At 42.9% G+C, this 20336-nt stretch overlaps 1 protein-coding gene across 1 annotated transcript in view; it reads left to right on the forward strand.

Moving 5' to 3' along the window:
* The window catches only part of SLIT3 (slit guidance ligand 3), a gene marked incomplete at its 5' end in the record, with an annotated part of 525497 nt that overhangs the window by 419398 nt on the left and 85763 nt on the right, over window positions 1-20336 (forward strand). The window contains 4 exons of the mRNA XM_080626822.1: window positions 4449-4517; window positions 5631-5702; window positions 5888-5959; window positions 12283-12354. Of these exons, the coding sequence (XP_080482948.1) occupies window positions 4449-4517; window positions 5631-5702; window positions 5888-5959; window positions 12283-12354 (285 nt within the window). The remainder of the gene's footprint in view (window positions 1-4448; window positions 4518-5630; window positions 5703-5887; window positions 5960-12282; window positions 12355-20336) is intronic.

Raw genomic sequence — 20336 nt, forward strand, 5'->3', positions numbered from 1 at the left:
ATGACGCTTTGGCACCTTGTGCTGGTGGTTATATCACCTCCAATCCAAGTGGTTTCAGTATAAAAATAGACAAGTTGGAAAAAAGAACAGCTGTCAACTTTTATGCATAGTTTTAAATATTTTATATGTGATGTTAGTGTGTGTGGAAGTTGCTGGATGAGCCCTGGGGCTGCTGCGAGCACTGGGCTCTGCAGTGCAGGCATGGATCAAGACATGGCGAGGCCCCACAGTGCCACCATCCTGGCCACAGTTACCTGTCCCAGCACTTGGTCACGGTTTAGAAGAAGCCTTCCCTGGTTGGTATTTGGTGGCTTGGTTTTCAGTGTTGGCTCTGGTAATTGCTTCTTAGTTACAAATCATTATTGAGACTTCAGGATTCCCAGCAACAGTCCTGGGTAAAAAATAATTTCCAATCTGATACCCCAACTGCAGAATCTAAAGACTTTAGGAAGCAAATGAGTTTGGTTTGGATACTAGTCAGTGTGTCTAAATTAAGGCAGCTGACACCCACTCTTGACTCTGGCTATATATTAATAACCTGACTCTGAGCATGAATTTTTTCATTCACGCCAGAATTTCTTTGCACACCAGATGCCATGCATATCATCTCCCTTTGGCTAAGGACTGAAAAGAATTACAGAGACAATCTTCCCTCTGCATCATTCTGGTCTGGCTTGTGTTCTTTTGTTTGGGCAGGGGTCTCTAGCTTCGTCCATGTTTTCTCATTGATATGTATGTAAACATAAATAAGCAGTCTTGTAACTGAGCTGCACCCCTTCACCCTCAGGAATGGGTGATTTGATTCCCTGTGTCCACCTTCCAGCCCCCATACATCACCTTCAGCCCAGCAAGGTACAGAGCTGCTGTCCCCATGTCCCAGCTTCTAACAGAGGCCTGGCCCGCAGTGGGCAGCAGCTCCCCTGCAGCAACCGGTGTCTTCCAGTGTTGCATCTTGGATCCTCCTGATTCTTGGCATGCTCTTATGCCATAAAAGCTCTGGTTATTTCAAATTCATTGCTCTTAAATGTGCTTTCAAAATGAATGCCTTTTGCTTAGAAAACACTGCCATTCTCAGTATAATGTGGTGAGAGGTTTAACAGTGGGGAATTATTCTTATGCCTGCATGAGAAGTATATTAGCAGTAATTTTTCAGTGTGTTTATTCAGAAATTATACCACTGGTAGAAGCATTGCAGCTTTCTGCTACCACGTTTCTATAACCATGGAATGCTTGCAGTACAAATCCAAAGCTATTCAAAGCAGATCTTCTGTAGGGGTTTAACTCCAGGGGTCTGCATGTCTCTTAGCCTGAATAATGAAGTGCTGGAATAAAATGTGTACCTTCAACTTTTGATTGCACCAGAGAGGAAAATGGGGGAAAGCCTTGGCTAGCCATCGTCAGTTTGTTCAAATTGCAGGCTATTTCATATTGGGATCAACAAGAGAATATACTGAAAATATATTTCTGAAGATTTCAACACATTGCAAGAGTTGAATCTCCTTTCCTAAAGGAAATTTATATATAGCTTCCAAATACATAATGCATGACCTGCTTTTGATTTCCTTTGGAAATCCCTTGGATTTTGCATTTGGAATAAAGACTGGAACCTTAACCTACCCTGGTGCATGGGTTTAAGATTTGCGACTTTCTGGGATGAAAGAGAAGGCGCAGACTCCCAGCAGCTTGCTGCGTCCATCACAGAGCATGACTGGGGAAATGAGACATGATCTGCCCTGTTTAAATAGTAACATATGTGCCTGAGTTCTGAGGATCTTCTGTGTAACAATTTCTGGAGTGAATTCACCAAGGAACTCAATTTTCAATATAATTTATAACAAATTTAGTCAAAATGAAGCAAGTGACTTTACACTTGCTGGGTATGAATGTCCATGGGAGGTGTAAATGTGGCGTAACTAACCCATGCTTTGGTTTGTGATGATCTGTGTCAGCAGAGCAGCTGCCACTACTTTGCAAGGCCTGTTTGCTGGGCAACATTGTCACTTGATGCTTGCGATCATTGTGAATGGAGAGAAGAATTTATTCAATTTGGGGATTTCCATTAAGGAAGGATGTTACTTTTGGTAACGCAAAAGCCTATGGTCCTGCTAGTCTGGCCTAATCCTAGCAGGAGCAAGGTCACCTCCACCGTATGTTCTGAAATAACTCGGCCCCAGTGGGATCATGTACACAGGCAGAGCAGGCAAGCACGAGCCTGGGGTACTTTAGTTCAGAAAGGAGCTGAAGCAGCAGAAAATGGTGAGAGGGCATTGTGCTGACATAGAAGGAGGAGATGCAACAGTTATAAAGTGAGTTATGTAAGAAATTATTAGTGGTTTTAGATTTTATTTTTAAATGATATAAAAATAAAGTTTTCTTGGCTTTAGTTTATACAAACATCTCTGTATTGTTACAGTTAATGTGGAGAGGGAACATATAGCACAGTAATAATCTATTATTATTATTATTTGCTATAGTAAATGCAGAATAAGGAGGTCTGTTGCCAAAGAAAAGGAAACGGTATGTGTGGGATAAAAATTCTTACCATGATTATTGGGTTATATTTCCAGCCGTAGAGGCAGCACATTGGGTGTTGTCATGTCTGTGGGCAGCATTTCCTGGCTATGCTTCATTATCTCTCAAAACATACCGCATCAATTGTATTGCCCATGTCTACCTTAGGAAAAATCATAGAATCATAGAATCCCAGACTGGTTTGGGTTGGAGGGGACGTTAAAGCTCATCCAGCTCCAACCCCTGCCACGGGCAGGGACACCTTCCACTAGAGCAGCTTGCTCCAAGCCCCTGTGTCCAACCTGGCCTTGAACACTGCCAGGGATGGGGCATTCACCACTTCTTTGCGTGACCTGTTCCCCGCAAGTATCTTGTAAGGAAGGGAAATACCACTTCACCTTGTATCCTCACCTGTGGAGGGACTGTCCTGGTTTTGGCCAGCAATGCCTTCCTCCTACACACTATTTCTGAGAAAGTTGGATTTGTCTTGAGGTGGATACAGCTTCTGGCAGATGTCTGGAGTCACCTTGACAGTGTCATGGCACTGCAGTGGTCAGTTTCCATTGGAGCCTTATTACTTTGGTGTCTTCCAGAGGTGCAGTTTCGCCCCAAAATCAGCTCTGTCTCACTTTTTTTGTAAGAAACAGGAGAAGCCCCACATCTCATTGCTGCCACGTGCTTTAGCCCTGCTGTTCATGTGTCTGAATAGAGACACGTTCAGTGGTGTCTCAGACAACTTCCACCCTGGAAACACAAGCTATTTTATTAAATACACCTAGTGCTTGTAGGAGGAGCCTGTATTCAAAGAGAACTTGGTCTTCAGTGTTCAATTTGTACCAAGCTTTCCTCCTGTACCAGCATACTTTGGAAAGGAAAGGTGATGAATATGTACATCCCATAGCAGGAAGTGGATATAAAGGATGTGCCACCAAACTCATGGGTGTTTGTGTTGACACTGGAATAAGTGAGACCTTGTGCAACACAGAGACATGGCAGTGCAGCTCCTCTTCCAGTTCTGGCTGTACAAGGAACTTACGTGCAAAGAGAAAACCTCTCCTAACAGGGTCAGTCAGAACTCAGCATTCTTACAGTAACTTGTTAAAGGTAAACTTAGGTTCAGGGCACAAGCTCTACAATTTTTCTCCCTTTCTTCATTTGCTCTCATAGTCAAACCAGATGCTCATTTTTGCTGTAGGCCAAAGATCCTTTATTTGTTTCCAAGTCTAATAATAACTCAATAATAACTAATAATAATAATAACTAATAATAGGCTCAACATAAAAAGGACATGGAACTGTTGGAACAAGTCCAGAGGAGGCCACGAGGATGATCAGGGGACTGGAGCACCTCCCGTATGAAGACAGGCTGAGAAAGTTGGGGCTGTTCAGCCTGGAGAAGAGAAGGCTGCGTGGAGACCTCAAAGCAGCCTTCCAGTATCTGAAGGGGGCCTACAGGGATGCTGGGGATGGACTCTTCATCAGGGACTGTAGTGACAGGACAAGGGGTAACGGGTTCAGACTTAAACAGGGGAAGTTCAGATTGGATATAAGGAAGAAATTCTTTACTGAGAGGGTGGTGAGGCACTGGAATGGGTTGCCCAGGGAGGTTGTGAATGCTCCATCCTTGGAGGTGTTCAAGGCCAGGTTGGACAGAGCCTTGGGTGCCATGGTTTAGTGTGAGGTGTCCCTGCCCATGGCAGGGGGGTTGGAACTGGATGATCTTAAGGTCCTTTCCAACCCTAACTATTCTATGATTCTGTGATTCTATATGCTTTGCATGTGGCATAATTCACTTATAAAGAAGGAACTGTTACAGTTTCACAGCAGTGAATCAAAGATCATTTCATTGGTGACTCTAGTGACAATTCATGGTGTAGACTGAAGGACAGGAGTTTTTGTTAACGTGTTTGTGTAATTGTCAAATCTGCCATTTTTCAGGTACCTGGAGGGAAACCATCTCACTGCTGTGCCGAAGGGACTTTCCAGCTTCAGACACCTCACACTGATGTAAGGAACACCTGGTTTCAATGTCAAGAAAATTACCTGCCTCTTTCTGCACTAGCTTGTAGGTGGAACGGAAACGATACGTATTTGAGGAAAAGAAAAGACAAAACCAGAACCATACAAACCCCAAGCCCCTTCTGTAATTTAAATTTGGAAAGAGTTTCACAGTGGCCACTGTTGCCAATAAATGTTCATAAATAGTGTAGAAAGAGTGAGGTGAGTGAGAGCACCAGAGCCCTTTCCTCTGCAGGAGCTTCCAGTCTCTGCAAGAGGACTAAACTCACACACAGGCTGCAAGTTTCACTTGGCAGATTTATCTGTGCAAGGCTGTAAAGGTCATTAGCAGAGGAGATGGCATTAATTTGTTCTAGGTGAGGCAGTATTTATAATGCTAAGACAATGAAAATTTGCATAGGTGTTTCTGCTCTGAACAGTCATGCAGGTAGAGAGACAACTAGACCTTGTTCAGTAAATTGCTCCCTGAGATACACAGGAGTGGAATTTCTTGGCTAAGCCATTTATGAGAAGTTTTCAGATGCTGTTGGAATCTGCTCTGTAGATACTCCAGTCAAATGGGCAGAACAACCTCAGACCAAAATATGGAAGGAAAGCTGGAATCCTGTTTTATAAGAGGGGGGGTTTTGGAAACATTTCTAATTTTGTTTTTCTAGGGAGAGCAACAACAAACCAAAATGTTCTATTTGAGCCTAAAAGACTTTTCCCAAATGAAAAATGACATTTTGTTCTAGTAGCTGTCAGTGTGAAGAACATATGGAAATGGTATGCCTGTGATACATTGCAAAGCAAGTTGGTACAGTAGATATTCACCCGTGCTTGTATCATTTATTGTTTATTCTTCTTCAAAAATATTGCATGTATTCACTGATGCTTTCTTTTTTGAATGCTATATGCTGGAAATAGGCCTTAATATTTCTGACTGAGGCTTTTGAGGGGAGTCTGATGGGCTTTGCTTTTAGAGCTTATTCAGGGTTACAGAATACATCAGTAGATAATGTGTGACTTTTTAATTGCTTCAAGCATTTTGCTGTGCAGATATTAAGTAACCTTTAAAAAAGACTTATTTCTCAAGTGATATTTCTCTGTATGTTTCTTCAGTGATTTGAGCAACAACAGCATAAGTGTATTGACCAACTATACCTTCACCAACATGACTCAGTTATCAACACTGTAAGTAGTCCAAAGTTTTGGTAATAGTTGTAATTGCTTTTCAGACACCATCTTAGGTGTTGAACAATTAGTATATATTTTGTTATTTAAGCATATGTGGCTTTCCATGCTGCTTTGTGTTTGAGTTGCTAGTGAAATAATCAACAAAAATAGAATGCTGGAACTCTGTTTTCTCATTTTTCCAGCATCTTGAGTTACAATAGACTGCGCTGCATTCCAGTCCACGCCTTCAATGGGCTCAGGTCTCTTCGAGTGCTGTAAGTACCACTTCCTTGATGCAGCTGAGTTGCAGCTTATTAGAATGCTGTTGGTGGCAGGAGGTGTTTAATGAGCAGATGGCTTTCACTTGATCCAGTAGTCATAAATATTTTCACACAATTAGCTTCAATGTACTTGTACTTGGGTGCAATATGTCCGGTAATGACTAATGCAGGTGAATGCTAAACCTTGAAAAGAAGCAATTACACATTTGCAGGACGAATGTCTTTCCTCTGATAGTTGAGGGACAAGAACTATCATGAAAACAGCCCTTTAAGAGACTGTATAAGGTCTGTCTCTTCTACTTAAGCAATGTTTGGGTGCCCCACAGGAAAAGACTTTTTGTGAAAAATTGATCGTGTTTTAGAGTGTAAGTTTCCATTGGATGCTTTAGCAAGAGTGTCTCTACTGAAACCTGTGGAATGTTTAGAATATTGTCTATTAATTCAGGTTCCTGCAGGCAACGTTTACATAAAAATGCAATCTTCCGAAGGTAAGATAGAAGAACGCCCACTAAAACAATGAGTAAGTGAAGCCAGTGGCTAGGCACCAGTTATGCTGAGATGTCTGCCTCTAATGTTGTTAAGTTGTGAATGAAGTTTCACCTCATGTTGACTGGTGGCATACTCAGAGGCGTCCATGTGTGGTTTCTTTCTTTGGAGATCCTTTTCTGTACTCTTTCTTTCCAGTGTAGCTGCTTTCAGCAGTTTTCTGAATTGAACAATTTGTTTGCAGTTTCTTCTGAAAGTCATCTTTATAGTGTCTCAGTATGGGATGTGGGCCTGTTCCTTGCAGCAAGCAGACCCCCACCAGCTTTTCTTAGGCATCTGGTAGACTGACTCCTACTTCAGTCTCCTATATACTGTCTCCCACTCCCCATCTGCCCCATCAGAAACAGACCCTAGGCTGCGTGTGCTTAGTTGTTTGTGTGAACACATTACCCCATGTGCTGCTGTTATGTCAAGGTAGAGAAGCCACCTTCTTCCTCACCTTCTTCCCTTTTTTGCCCAGCAACACAAGTGGGTCACCATTACTTGCATGGTCAGCTGAAAGCAAATGAATTCAATAGCTTATGTGTACTGGGATTATTCAGTTTGCTGAAGGAGAGAGGTCTTTGAACACTGAAGGGTCAGGACAGAGGAGTTGAAGAGTATGTTCCAAGTCCTTAGAAACTTCATGCTATTATTTCACAAGCAGAAGTTTCTGTGGTTTGAAGAGCAATAGTTGATGTCCACTGACTCCCTAAGTGTGGAATTAAGGTGTCGATATGGGCAGTACTGCAACTGTGGAAGCAATAAGGCAATGCTGTTTGTCCAAGCTCTTTCACTGTGGTTTGAGTGGTAAAATAGATATCTAGGTTTCAGCCTCCTAACTTACAAGACAGCTTTTGATATCCAGTTTTCATTAGTAAAACCAAGAAAGATATGTGATTTGGATTTGTTGTTTTAAGTTTGACTTGGGACTCTGATTTCTAGTGCACTAGGATGGTCACATTCGAGCTGTTACATGAATCCTGAAATTCAGCCACAGATGAATATATTCTAATCATGGCCAAAAATTATTCCATATGGAGCTGTCTTCTGGCCTGTGTCTGATATGCAAGCTTGATTAAAGCTAGAGTGGGACTCTCTGCCCTGAATTACAGTGTAGATACACCATGTCTCGCTCTTTCTAGTACCTACAATTTGTCTTTTTACTTCTGTTCTTGAAGGCCACATATGGACAGAAACAAAGGACAGTATTTTAATAATGTTTGTTATCTTTTGGCTTTTTTAAATTATCTGCTAATCAAACTGTGAAAGAATATCTGCCTCCTTCAAGGGAGAAGCCCTCCCTGTCTTGCACAGAGCAGCATGAGTAAAATGAAGCCTAAATGAAAATCTCTGTCTCTGCTGCATGCATTTGGAAGCCTCCAGATTGATTTGATTTATTATGGCCCACAAAACTATGGTATCACCTACAACTTTTGCCACGTGTCATCTATGTTGTTAGTAAAAATTGGTTCTCCAGAGAGAAAATGGTTTCTGAGTGACAGTGTGCAATCTGGTATTGTCACTTATTTATTATCCATATTCTCAGGGGAATTTAAAAGAGAAAACAAAAGTAAAACAATTTCCACTTTTATTTTTTAATGGAAATAGAGCTCTCATTGCCTTTGGCTGTACATGCCTTTGAAAGTAGCAGACACTTCTTATGCAGGCATCTGTGTCTTCCCAATTCCTTATGTTTTCTTTGTTTTTTGCCTATATAGTGAATATCTATTTGAAAAGCAGAATAATCATAGCTGTGTGATGAAGTTGGTCTTTGACAGATATCTGTGTCTGTCCTCCCTCTCTTACAGTTTTCAGCACAACTGAGAAAACTGCAGAGTCAACGTGTTGATGTTTAAGGCTGAATATGTATCAGTGTTTTTACACAATCAGGCCCTTTCTCTTCAGGCTTCACCTGGCTTATCCCTAATGGCACCCATAGTGTGCTGGGGAGGTGTTTCAACATAGAACCCGAAGAGTTTTTGTAATAAGCAAAAGTTGGTATCAGTAGTTTTGCACCAAAGCAGTTGGTTTTGTTCAGGGTTTTTTTTGTCCAAAGGTAGTCTTTTTAGAAGCTAAATGTGAACGGATGAAAAAAACTGAGATTGAGACAAATTAATTATAAATATTAGAACTCTGTGATAGACCTGAACTGATTATTTTAAAAATTATTCTTATTGTATGCAATGTTGTAACTTCTGACATATTGTCATGATTCAATGAAGAGGCAACGTCCAGAAATAAAAGTACTTTCTCAGATCACTAAACAATTTTCCATGTTATATTTATTATATAGATAAAATAAGCTACAGAATATTCTGCTGAGATAAGATGTTCTAGTTTTAATGAAAACCAGTGGATACTTACTGCAGTTCAAAGCTCACACAAACATAGTAATGTGTGATGATAAAGCTATCACTAATAATTTTGGAACTAATTTTTGCAATACACTTTCCTTGTTGGATCCTGCACTCATTTGGCTTTGGTGAAAGGCTTTTTTTGCATCACATAATGACTGCTTGAACCTATGCAATAAATCCGTAGAAGCATCACTGTTCTGAGCATTGAGCAATGACACTTGTTTCCCACCTCCTCTGACATCTGAGTTGTGTTGTTTCCTGCAGGGTTTGGCATCCTTTGTGGATGCCAAAACAACACAGGTAGGCAAACACTGTAGGTGTACTTTGATGGGATGTGGCTCTGCAAGCTCAGTCAAGCTTTTAGCCACATTTCTGGCTTTACAGGGTAGATCATAGCTTGCTGAAAAAGCATTCCCTTTGTGTCTGAAGTAACCTGGTGTTCCTTACCTGAAGACAAAGTAGTAAGTTAGTGAGATTACATGTAGAAGAAAGTTTCTGTTTAAAGAATTCAAGTGTTTTGTTGCTATGTGCAACATAGGAGGAGATCCACATCACCATAAATCCACCCCTGCTGCTTACCACTGTTTAGGCAAGAGGATACCTGGAAGTTATGCTTTTGAGGGAGAATACACACATAATTGTATGTGCTTTAACTGTTCAAACATGTAAGATTCCTGTTGTTGATCCAAGAGGAAGAAGATTTTATTACACTGTTGAATTCTCTCACCACTATTTATTATTGTGAGTTTAAAGGGGTTTAGCATTTATCATTTCATTTTAGCTGCATGGTGATGATGTTGCTGATGTGGTTCTCTTATTAAAATGCAGGAAACATACCTCAGCATTTGAGACGTAGTGAAGTCATTCATAGCAAATAGGTTTGTATTTGTGATGGGTTTACCTTGTTATAGAGGCTTTGTCATTGTTCAGCTTCACTTGGAAGAAGTTTCCAAGGCATCTAGGAAAGAAAACGCACCCCTTCACAGAATATATGCAACTGATCTGACAGGAAGATAAATGTAAGTTCTGCTGTCTGTTCAGAGAGGATTGTCTTGCACATCTTTAAGTAGTTCAAAAGGTCAGAATATAGGGGCTCATTCTGTGTGGCTGCTTATTCAAATGTGCTCATTTCACTGAAGGAGGAAGCACTTGGATGACAAGTTTTTGACCAGGCCTGATCTTGCATCCTCATACCAACAAAAAGTAACTCTTATTTAATAGCTGTGGGGTATGTCTCAGCCAGTTGGTCATTCTATATAGAATTAGTGAGTGTGCTTTATCTGGAGTTACTGTGTGGGAGCTCATATCCTTCCTGTGCAGATGAATTGCTTGGAGATCTATCCTTACATGCCAGTATTATTAATAGCCAAAACCTAGGTATGCTTAAAAGAAAATCTCAGAACCAGGATGTGGGAAGGGGCAGTTTCTGATGTACTGGCATTAAGAACTGAAGAAAGATACCAGCAGGATAACTCTGCTGTAGCTTTTTGTGGTTTCATGCTCTATAGAAAAGCTTTGTGGTACAATAAGATAGAAACTGCAGCTGCAGTGAGCAGCTGTGAAATGTGCTCATGGTAACATTGCTTATGCTCACATAGTTCACAGCCCCATGGCAGGGCCTATCCTCATGGGAGGCAGAACAAGGTGTGTTTGGCAAGGTGTATCCTTGGCAAGTTTGGCTTTCCTTGCTTTGTGTATGCTGGTGTAAGGTAGCATGTAAAGGAAGAATTCATAAGAGTTATAAAGCATCACGTACATCCTGGTGAAGCTTATAGTGGTGTTGGGGAAGAAAGGATGCAAACCCAGATGGTTTTATGCTCATCTGGGGCTACCGTGTATTTCCATGGGCCCACAGGTTTGGTTTGTTTTAAATAAGCTCAGTGTGCATGCACCCTTTCAAGGATCTGTATAGTCACAGAAATGAATGATAAGATGTGATGCTGTGTTCCACAAATCACCAGGTGAGTTAGAAAATAAATGACTCCAGGCAAAGAACTGCTACAAAACTGACAGCAGGTTTCTGTTTTCCACCCTCCTCTACCATGTCTGGAGCACTGACAGTAATTCCTGGTCCTGGGAAAGTGGCCATAAAGAATATAGCAGTTTGCTAGAACTGAGCCAGCTCAGGGGACAAGGGCAAAAGAAAATACAACTTTAAAATATTAATGTCCTATTCCTTTGCAAGTTTTCTACCAACTTTTGTTTAAAAAAAACAAAACAAAACATCAGCCAGTGAGATCCAGCAGCATCGACTCTTGTTGGCTGCTTATGACTTCCGTCTGTTATTATGAGCAGTAGTAAACTGCTATTCAGTGACAGGCAAACTAGAAAAATTAGAATAAACTATAACTATTTTTCTCTATGCTGTTGTTTTATCAGGTAGTTACCTAGTGATGTGGAGGATGCAGCAGCTGAGTAGCTGATTTTATTTATAAATCAAATTAAATCAAATCTTACATGATTGTGTATCTTCTGATGGGTTTCAGGCAGTTGTAACCCCCAGCATCCTGTGCCCTCCCTCACATTCATTTGTTGCTGCTTGTTTTCCCATCTGACTGTAGCTCTGTTCGTCTGCCAAAGCATCTGTGATGGTGCCCTACTCTGTAGCAGGGCCTTCAGTTACAATTGCAATGAAAGCCACAAGCAATCACAAATGAGTTTTACTCTTGTGTCTGCCACTCTGAATACAAGGATTATGCTCTACAAGCTGCAAGAAAAATCTTTTCATTTATCCTTACCTATGTAACACACACATAAATGTATTTCTTAGAAAAGAGATAGAGTGGCTGCTTCAATTGTCCTGGAAACAGTGGAAAACCCTTTCACAAGGATCCTGAAAACTCTGCTAGAAATATGTTAGTTTCTTTGCACAGGATGAATAATGGCCTAAAACAACTGGTTTCAAGTATTTTCCCTGGTAGCATAAACATATTTGTTAAACAGATTGTAAAAATACCACACAAAGAGGTATTTCCTACTGGAAGAATAGGAAAGTAGGATGTGAAGGTGATATTTGCCCTTGTGGACCCTTGTTCTCTCCTAGGATCATTCTGAAGTCAATACTTAATTTAACTTCCACAGTTCCTATTTTCCCTGTTCTGTTTTTTCTGTGTTTCTGGCTAATGGGATTCTATAAAAGAATACAGGTCTGTATATGGGGCTCTGCTTGTCATCAATACACTTTTAATAGCATAAATAGTATGTCACCTTTGTAACTGAAAACATTAGTCACCAACAGTTCCGACATTATTTTAAATGCCAAAATCTAGAAGTAGAAGTAATAAAGTGTGGAAGCTCAGGATTTGTGAAGCTCATAGAAACTCTCAAAGAAACAGACTTAAATACCCCTCATAAGCCCTACAAGTGAACTTGTAGGGAGCAGATAAAATATGGTATGGTGGTTTGATCCATCCTGCTTCTCCCCTCTTCTAGGACACTCCATGGAAATGATATTTCCAGTGTTCCTGAAGGTTCTTTCAACGACCTGGTATCCCTGTCCCATCTGTAAGTACTTCTGCTTGGGTTCATCTGTTTGACTGAGGGTTTCAGATTTATATAACAGTACGTGTTATTACAAATTAAAGGTTGTACAGCTTGCTTGGTTTTCCTGCTCACTTTCCATATGCTGCTGTGGATGTTCATGGTGCATCTGTTCAAAGGAAATCAAAAAATGCTGGAATCTGTTGTTACTAGTTACCAAAATATTTTTCTTCAGGAAAACTAAATGAGCAAATGTGACAGTTTTCTCCTCTGTGGACTCTATGTTTAAAGCTTTCTTTCAGCATTGTCTGTGTGAAATGCAGAGTGTGTTATGGTCTGAGAGTGAGACAGGAAACCTCCCACAAAGAGCAAATATTAAGCAAATGTGAATTCTTTGCTTAATAAGTGTCATATGTTTTGCATACTGAAATGCTGTCAGCATATGAACTCCTTGATGAATCACTACTTCAGACATATATTTAATCATATGGAAATTGGTCATTTTACAGCATTAATACTTCATTCCATAATTAGCAGAAATTACTAGACATTTCAAGCTATTCCAGGAAATTACTGTTGTATTCGTGGAGGTCCAGGGTATTTTTTAATGCAGTTCAGTTGATGAAAGAACTGTAAAGATAAAGAGCTGCAATTCTTACAAAATAAACCTGAAGTGTAACGGCTGGTGCCAAAAGAGTTGAACAGAAAATGGCTTAGCAGTGAGATAATGTGTGATAATACTTCACATCATTAGACAGTAGATGTAAAGGAACAGTAATTTGGGGTAGCATGTTTCTTGATTACTGTCCTGAAGTAACGAGGCCTGGATATGTCTAGGTAATTTTGTGAAGTGGCTAGTGCACAAGTTGGTATGGATATTTTCATTCTGATGCTGCCCTCAAGCATGTGACATGATGCTGATGTATACACGTCAAGACATATGGATACATGTGCATTTAACATAGGCTTTTATTTCTATCTCTGTTTCTCTCTTTGCAAGTGCAAACATGCCCTCCAGAGCACTCACCTGAACACAAGGTTCAGTTCATATTTATGTATTTTCTGGATGTCCTCAGGCTGGTTATTTTGTGTAACAGCTTTCTGCCTCCCTTTCCCCTGGACAACAAAACATAAATGTATCTCAGGTTGGTAGGGACAGAAATCATATGTGAGCAACTCGGGCAATTTCAACTTCAACTGAGAAATCACCTTCTCTGTTTCAAGCTTACGCCATGGTATCCAAGTCAGAGAAAATACTTGTTCTGCACAAAATGTATTTCTTATTCACATTTCCCAGCGTAGTCAAGTAATTTGGTGTGTTGTTTTGGAACACAAGGCTGAGCCAAAGCCCTGTACCTCCTCTTGGAAGCACAGTGACACCTTCCATACTGGGAATCTGGCTTCTGAGGGTATTTTTAGAATTCAAGAGATAAACATATCATGCCCCATTTGTTTGGATTTTCCTGAGAGTTTACTTTAAATGAAGTGCAGATGCAATTTTCCTGGGTAAACTGTTCACCTTAGGGAGTGATAAAAACCCCTTCGGCCCAATACAATCACTGCAGTCTTACTATTTAGATATATGTGCTGCCAGAAATGTAAAATACACAAAGCTCAAATGAACAGTAATAAATAGGATCCATAAAATAAATAAGACCTGTCTGGGGTGTAATTTGCACAGTTGAACAATTGAATTTTACAGTGCAATTGTGCTCTCCAATTTCTTAAAAAGGATCCTGAAACCTTCAGCAACCACCATGGTTTTGCTTTTCACATGCCAGAATCATCTGGGCTTATCCAAGCAAAGTCATACCTAATCGAGAACAAATTCATTTTGAGCTCCTCCTGATACATAGATCTTCAAGGAGGAAGCGTGCACTTGGGATAATGTTGAAAATTATACCAGGACTTGCTACTCATCAAACTCACGATGCAAGGGAGAGCAAAGTTTTATGTAAATACACAAGCTGTGTGGCTAGGAGTAAGGTAGGTGTGGTGGCTGGAGAAGGCTGACTCCCAAGGTGGTAAGCAGGATCACCACCCTGGGCCTTCTGCAGCAGTACAGTTAGGGGCAGGGAAGAGAAGTATCAAATCAACCTTTAGAATTGCAAAGAAATATTTGTGTAGCATATGCAAAACTGTATATTCATCAATTTTTTGTAATAGCTTTTGTAATAGTCTGTAATTGGAAGAACAACACCGAGATCCAAACACTTCAATCCCTTTCTCCATAGCTGTTTAAAGCCTGCAAGGAAACGTTCACCAAATTTCATTTACATTAGAATCGTAGAATAGTTAGGGTTGGAAAGGACCTTAAGATCATCCAGTTCCAACCCCTCTGCCATGGGCAGGGACACCTCACACTAAACCATGTCACCCAAGGCTTCGTCCAACCTGGCCTTGAATACCGGCAGGGATGGAGCATTCACAACGTCCCTGGGCAACCCAATCCAGTGCCTCACCACCCTCACAGTAAAGAATTTCTTCCTTATATCCAATCTAAACTTCCCCTGTTTGAGTTTTAACCTGTTACGCCTTGTCCTATCACTACAAATCGCTGGACCAGCTGAGGTGCATGTATACTAATGGATGTAGTATGAGGAATAAACAAGAAGAGCTGGAAGCCATGGTGCAACAATACAGCTATGATGTAGTCGCCATCACAGAAACGTGGTAGGACAAGTCAAATAGCTGGAACATCGTATTGGATGGCTACAAGCTCTTCAGAAGAGATAGAAAAGGGAGAAGGAGTGGAGGGGTGGCCCTTTATATTAGGGAGGTCTTAGATGTTATAGGTATTGAAATTAATGATGATGAAGTTGACTGTTTATCAAGGAATCAATAATTTATAAGAATCAAGGGGAAGGCCGGTAAGGCTGATATCCTATTGGGGATCTGTTATCGTACACCCAACCAGAAAGAAGAAGTGGACAACTTGTTTTATAAGCAACTGGAGAATGTTTCTGGATCTTCAGCCCTTGTTCTTGTAGGCAACTTCAACCTACCAGATATATGTGGGGAATTTCATACAGCTCAAAAAAGGCAGTCCAGAAAGGTTTTAGAGTGTGTGGAGGATAACTTTCTGTCACAGCTGGTGAGCGAGACTAACAGGGGAGGGTCTATGTTAGACTAATTCACTAATAGAGATGGACTGGTGGGTGAGGTGGAGGTTGGAGGTTGCCTGGGGCACAGTGATCATGAAATTGTAGAATTCTCAATACTCAGGGAAATCAGGAGGAACATCAATAAGACCTACACTTTGGACTTCCGGAGGGCAGATTTTGGCCTGTTTAAGAGACTCATTCGGAGAGTTCCTTGGGAAACTGCCCTTGAAAACAAAGGAGTTCAGGAAAGATGGGTGTGCCTCAAAACAGAAATCTTGAGAGCGCAGGAAAAGTCTGTTCCTGTGTGCCGAAAGATGAGCCGATGAGGCAAGTGTCCAGCCTGGATGGGTACTGAGGTTATGAAGGAACTTAGAAATAAAAAGAAGGTGTATCATCTTTGGAAGGAGGGTAGGGTTTCTCAGGGAGTGTTTAAGGAGGCTGCTGGGGCATGCAGAAAGAAAATTAGGGAGGCCAAAGCTCAGTTTGAACTTAAATTGGCAACTTCCGTAAAGAATAATAAAACAAGTTTTTATAAATATATCAGTGGTAAAAGGAAGGGTAAGACTGATCTTTGCTACTTACTGGATGAGGCAGGAAACTTAGTAACTAAAGATGAGGAGAAAGCAGAAGTGCTTAATGCCTTTTTTGCCTCAGTTTTCAGTAGGAAGACACCTTGCCCTCAAGATAATTGTACTTTGGGGTTGGTAGGTGGTGTTAGGGAGCAGAATGGTCCTCTTGTTATTCAAGAAGAGGAAGTTAGAGAATTGTTGAGGCACCTGAACATTTACAAATCAATGGGGCCAGATGGGATCCATCCCAGGGTGATGAGGGAGATGGCAGATGAGCTTGCAAAGCCGCTCTCCATCATTTACCAACAGTCGTGGCTCACTGGCGAGGTTTCAGATGATTGGAAGCTGGCCAATGTGACGCCTGGTAATTACAGGCCAGTTAGTCTGACCTCAGTGCCGGGAAAGTTAATGGAAAAGTTCATACTGAGTGCTATTAAGCAGCACTTAAGAAATGGCCAGGGTATTAGACCCAGCCAGCATGGGTTTATGAAGGGTAGGTCATGCTTGACCAACCTGATTTCCTTTTATGATCAGGTGACCCGCCTGGTGGATGTGGGAAGGGCTGTGGATGTTGTCTATTTGGATTTCAGCAAGGCTTTTGATACTGTCTCCCATAACATGCTCCTGGAAAAGCTAGCAGCTCACGACTTGGATAGGAGCACTCTTTGCTGGGTCAGTAACTGGCTGGATGGCTGGGCCCAGAGGGTGCTGGTGAACGGTGTTGCATCCAGCTGGCAACCAGTCACCAGTGGTGTCCCTCAGGGGTCTGTGCTGGAATCGGTGTTGTTCAATATTTTTATTGATGACATGGATGAGAGTATTGAGTCCTTCATCAGTAAGTTTGCAGATGACACTAAGCTGGGAGCTTGTGTCGATCTTTTGGAAGGAAGGAGGGCTCTGCAGAGAGACCTGGATAGGCTGGATAGATGGGCAGAATCCAATAAGATGAAATTTAGTAAGTCTAAGTGCCGAGTCCTACATTTTGGCCATAAAAACCCTTTGCAATGTTACAAGTTGGGGACAGTGTGGCTGGATAGTGTCCAGGCAGAAAGGGATCTGGGGGTATTGGTGGATGGCCAGCTGAATATGAGCTGGCAGTGTGCCCTGGTGGCCAAGAAGGCCAGTGGCATCCTAGCCTGCATTAGGAATGGTGTGGCCAGCAGAAACAGGGAGGTTATTCTTCCCCTGTACTCAGCACTGGTGAGGCCGCACCTTGAGTACTGTGTCCAGTTCTGGGCTCCTCAGTTTTAAGAAGGACGTGGAAATGATTGAGCGCGTCCAAAGGAGGGCAACGAGGCTGGTGAGGGGCTTGGACGACAAGCCCTACGAGGAGCGATTGGGAGAGTTGGAGTTGTTTAGCCTGGAGAAAAGGAGACTCAGAGGTGACCTCATCACTCTCTACAACTTCCTGAAAGGAGGTTGTAGACAGGTGGGGGTTGGTCTCTTTCACCCGGCAGCAACTGACAGAACGAGAGTCTCAAACTGCGCCAAGGAAGGTACAGGTTGGATATTAGGAAGAAATTTTTCACAGAAAGAATAATAAAATATTGGAACAGTCTGCCCAGGGTGGTGGTGGAGTCACCATCCCTGGATGTGTTTAAAAAGAGATTGGATGTGGTACTTGGTGACATGGTTTAGTCAAGGTATAGGGCATGGGTTGGACTCGATGATCTTGAAGGTCCCTTCCAACCTGGTGATTCTGATACAGTCCCTAATGAAGAGTCCCTCCCCAGCATCCTTATAGGCCCCCTTCAGATACTGGAAGGCTGCTATGAGGTCTCCACGCAGCCTTCTCTTCTCCAGGCTGAACAGCCCCAACTTTCTCAGCCTATCTTCATACTGGAGGTGCTCCAGTCCCCTGATCATCCTTGTGGCCCTCCTCTGGACTTGTTCCAACAGTTCCATATCCTTTTTATGTTGAGGACACCGGAACTGCACACAATGCTCCAAGTGAGGTCTCATGAGAGCAGAGGGGCAGGATCACCCCCTTCGACCTGCTGGTCACACTCCTTTTGATGCAGCCCAGGATACGGTTGCTTTCTGGGCTGCGAGCGCACACTGCAGCCGGCTCATGTTCATTTTCTCATTGACCAACACCCCCAAGTCCTTTCTCTGCAGGGCTGCTCTGAATCTCTTCTCTGCCCAACCTGTAGCAGTGCCTGGGATTGCTTCGACCCAGGTGTAGGACCTTGCACTTGGCATGGTTAAACTTCATCAGGTTGGCATCAGCCCACCTCACAAGCGTGTCGAGGTCCCTCTGGATGGCATCCCTTCCCTCCGGCGTATCAGCCGAACCACACAGCTTGGTGTCATCGGCAAACTTGCTGAGGGCGCACTCAATCCCACTGTCCATGTCACCGACAAAGATGTTGAACAAGACCGGTCCCAACACCGATCCCTGAGGGACACCACTCGGTACCGGTCTCCAGCCAGACATCGAGCCATTGACCATAACTCTTTGCGTGCAGCCATCCAGCCAGTTCTTTATCCACTGAGTGGTCCACCCATCAAATTGATGTCTGTCCAATTTAGAGACAAGGATGTCGTGTGGGACAGTGTCGAACGCTTTGCACAAGTCCAGGTAGATGACGTCAACTGCTCTATCCCTGTCCATCAGTTCTGTAGCCCCATCATAGAAGGCCACCAAATTGGTCAGGCAGGATTTCCCCTTAGTGAAGCCATGCTGGCTGTCACCAACCACCTCCTTGTTTTTCATGTGCCTTAGCATGCCTTCCAGGAGAATCTGCTCCAAGAGTTTGCCAGGCACAGAGGTGAGACTGACTGGTCCATAGTTCCCCGGGTCATCCATTTTCCCCTTCTTGAAAATGGGGGTTATATTTCCCTTTTTCCAGTCATTGGGAACTTCACCTGAGTGCCATGACTTTTCAAATATGATGGCCAGTGGCTTAGCAACTTCATTCGCCAGCTCCTTCAGGACCCGTGGATGGATTTCATCAGGTCCCATGGACTTGTGTACATTCGGGTTTTTAAGATGGTCTTGAACCAGATCCTCTCCTACAGTGGACCTAGAGTCTTCATTCTCGCATTTCCTGCATCTGCCTTCCAAGACTTGGGTGGTGCAGTCAGAGCCTTTGCCAGTGAAGACCGAGGCAAAGAAGTCATTAAGAACCTCAGCCTTCTCCAAATCCAGGGTAGCCAGTTCTCCCGATAGCTTCCAGAGGGGGCCTACCTTGGCCCTAGACTGTCTTTTATTCGCTACGTACCTATAGAATCCCTTCCTGTTACCCTTAACATCCCTAGCCAAGTTCAATTCTAACTGGGCCTTAGCTTTCCTAACCTGGTCCCTAGCTTCCCAGACAACATCCCTGTATTCTTCCCAGGCCACCTGTCCTTGCTTCCACCTTTTATAAGCCTCTTTTTTCCCCTCTGAGTTTCCTGAGCAGCTCCTTATCCATCCAAGGAGGTCTCCTGGCCCTCCTGCTGCACTTCCTTCTAGTTGGGATGCAACACTCCTGAGCTTGCAGTAGGTGATCCTTGAATATCAACCAACAGTCTTGGGCCCCCCTGCCCTCTAGGGCTCTATCCCATGGAACCTTACTAAGCAGGTTCCTGAAGAGGCCAAAGTCTGCTCTCTTGAAGTCCAGGGCAGTGAGCTTGCTGCACGCTCTTCTCACTGTCCTGAGGATCTCGAATTCAACCATCTCATGATCACTGCATCCAAGGCTGCCCTGGAGCGTCACATTTCCAAAGAGCCCTTCCCTGTTGGTCAGCACCTCTCCTTGTCGGCTCCTCTATTACTTGCAGAAGGAAGTTGTCTTCCACACAATCGAGGAATCTCCTGGATTGCTTGTGCCTGGCCGTACCTTCACTGCAACAGATGTCAGGGTGGTTGAAGTCCCCCATGAGAACAAGGGCCTGCGAGCGTGAGGCTGTTGCTGTCTGTAGAGTGCTTCATCCACAGGTTCCTCTTGATCAGGCGGTCTGTAACAGATCCCCACAATAATGTCCCCCATTGCTGCTCTCCCTTTAACCCTGACCCACAAAATCCCTGTCGACTGCTCACCCATCCCCAGACAGAGTTCCATTCTCTCCAGCTTATCCCTAACATAAATAGCAACTCCCCCTCCCCGCCTGCCAGGCCTGTCCTTTCTAAAGAGCCTGTAACCTTCCATTCCAACACTCCAGTCGTAGGAGCCATCCCACCATGTTTCTGTGATGCCTACCCCCATAGACATGCACACATCTCTAATTCCTCTTGTTTGTTCCCCATGCTATGGGCATTTGTATAGAGGCATCTGAGCCGAGCTCCAAATGAAGCCGGCTCATTGGCTGGAGCGGCTGGAATATCTCTGCATCGCTCCGAGCATTTATT

This window comes from Psittacula echo (assembly GCF_963264785.1).
Source record: "Psittacula echo genome assembly, chromosome: 11".
In the NCBI taxonomy this organism is placed as follows: Eukaryota; Metazoa; Chordata; class Aves; order Psittaciformes; family Psittacidae; genus Psittacula; species Psittacula echo.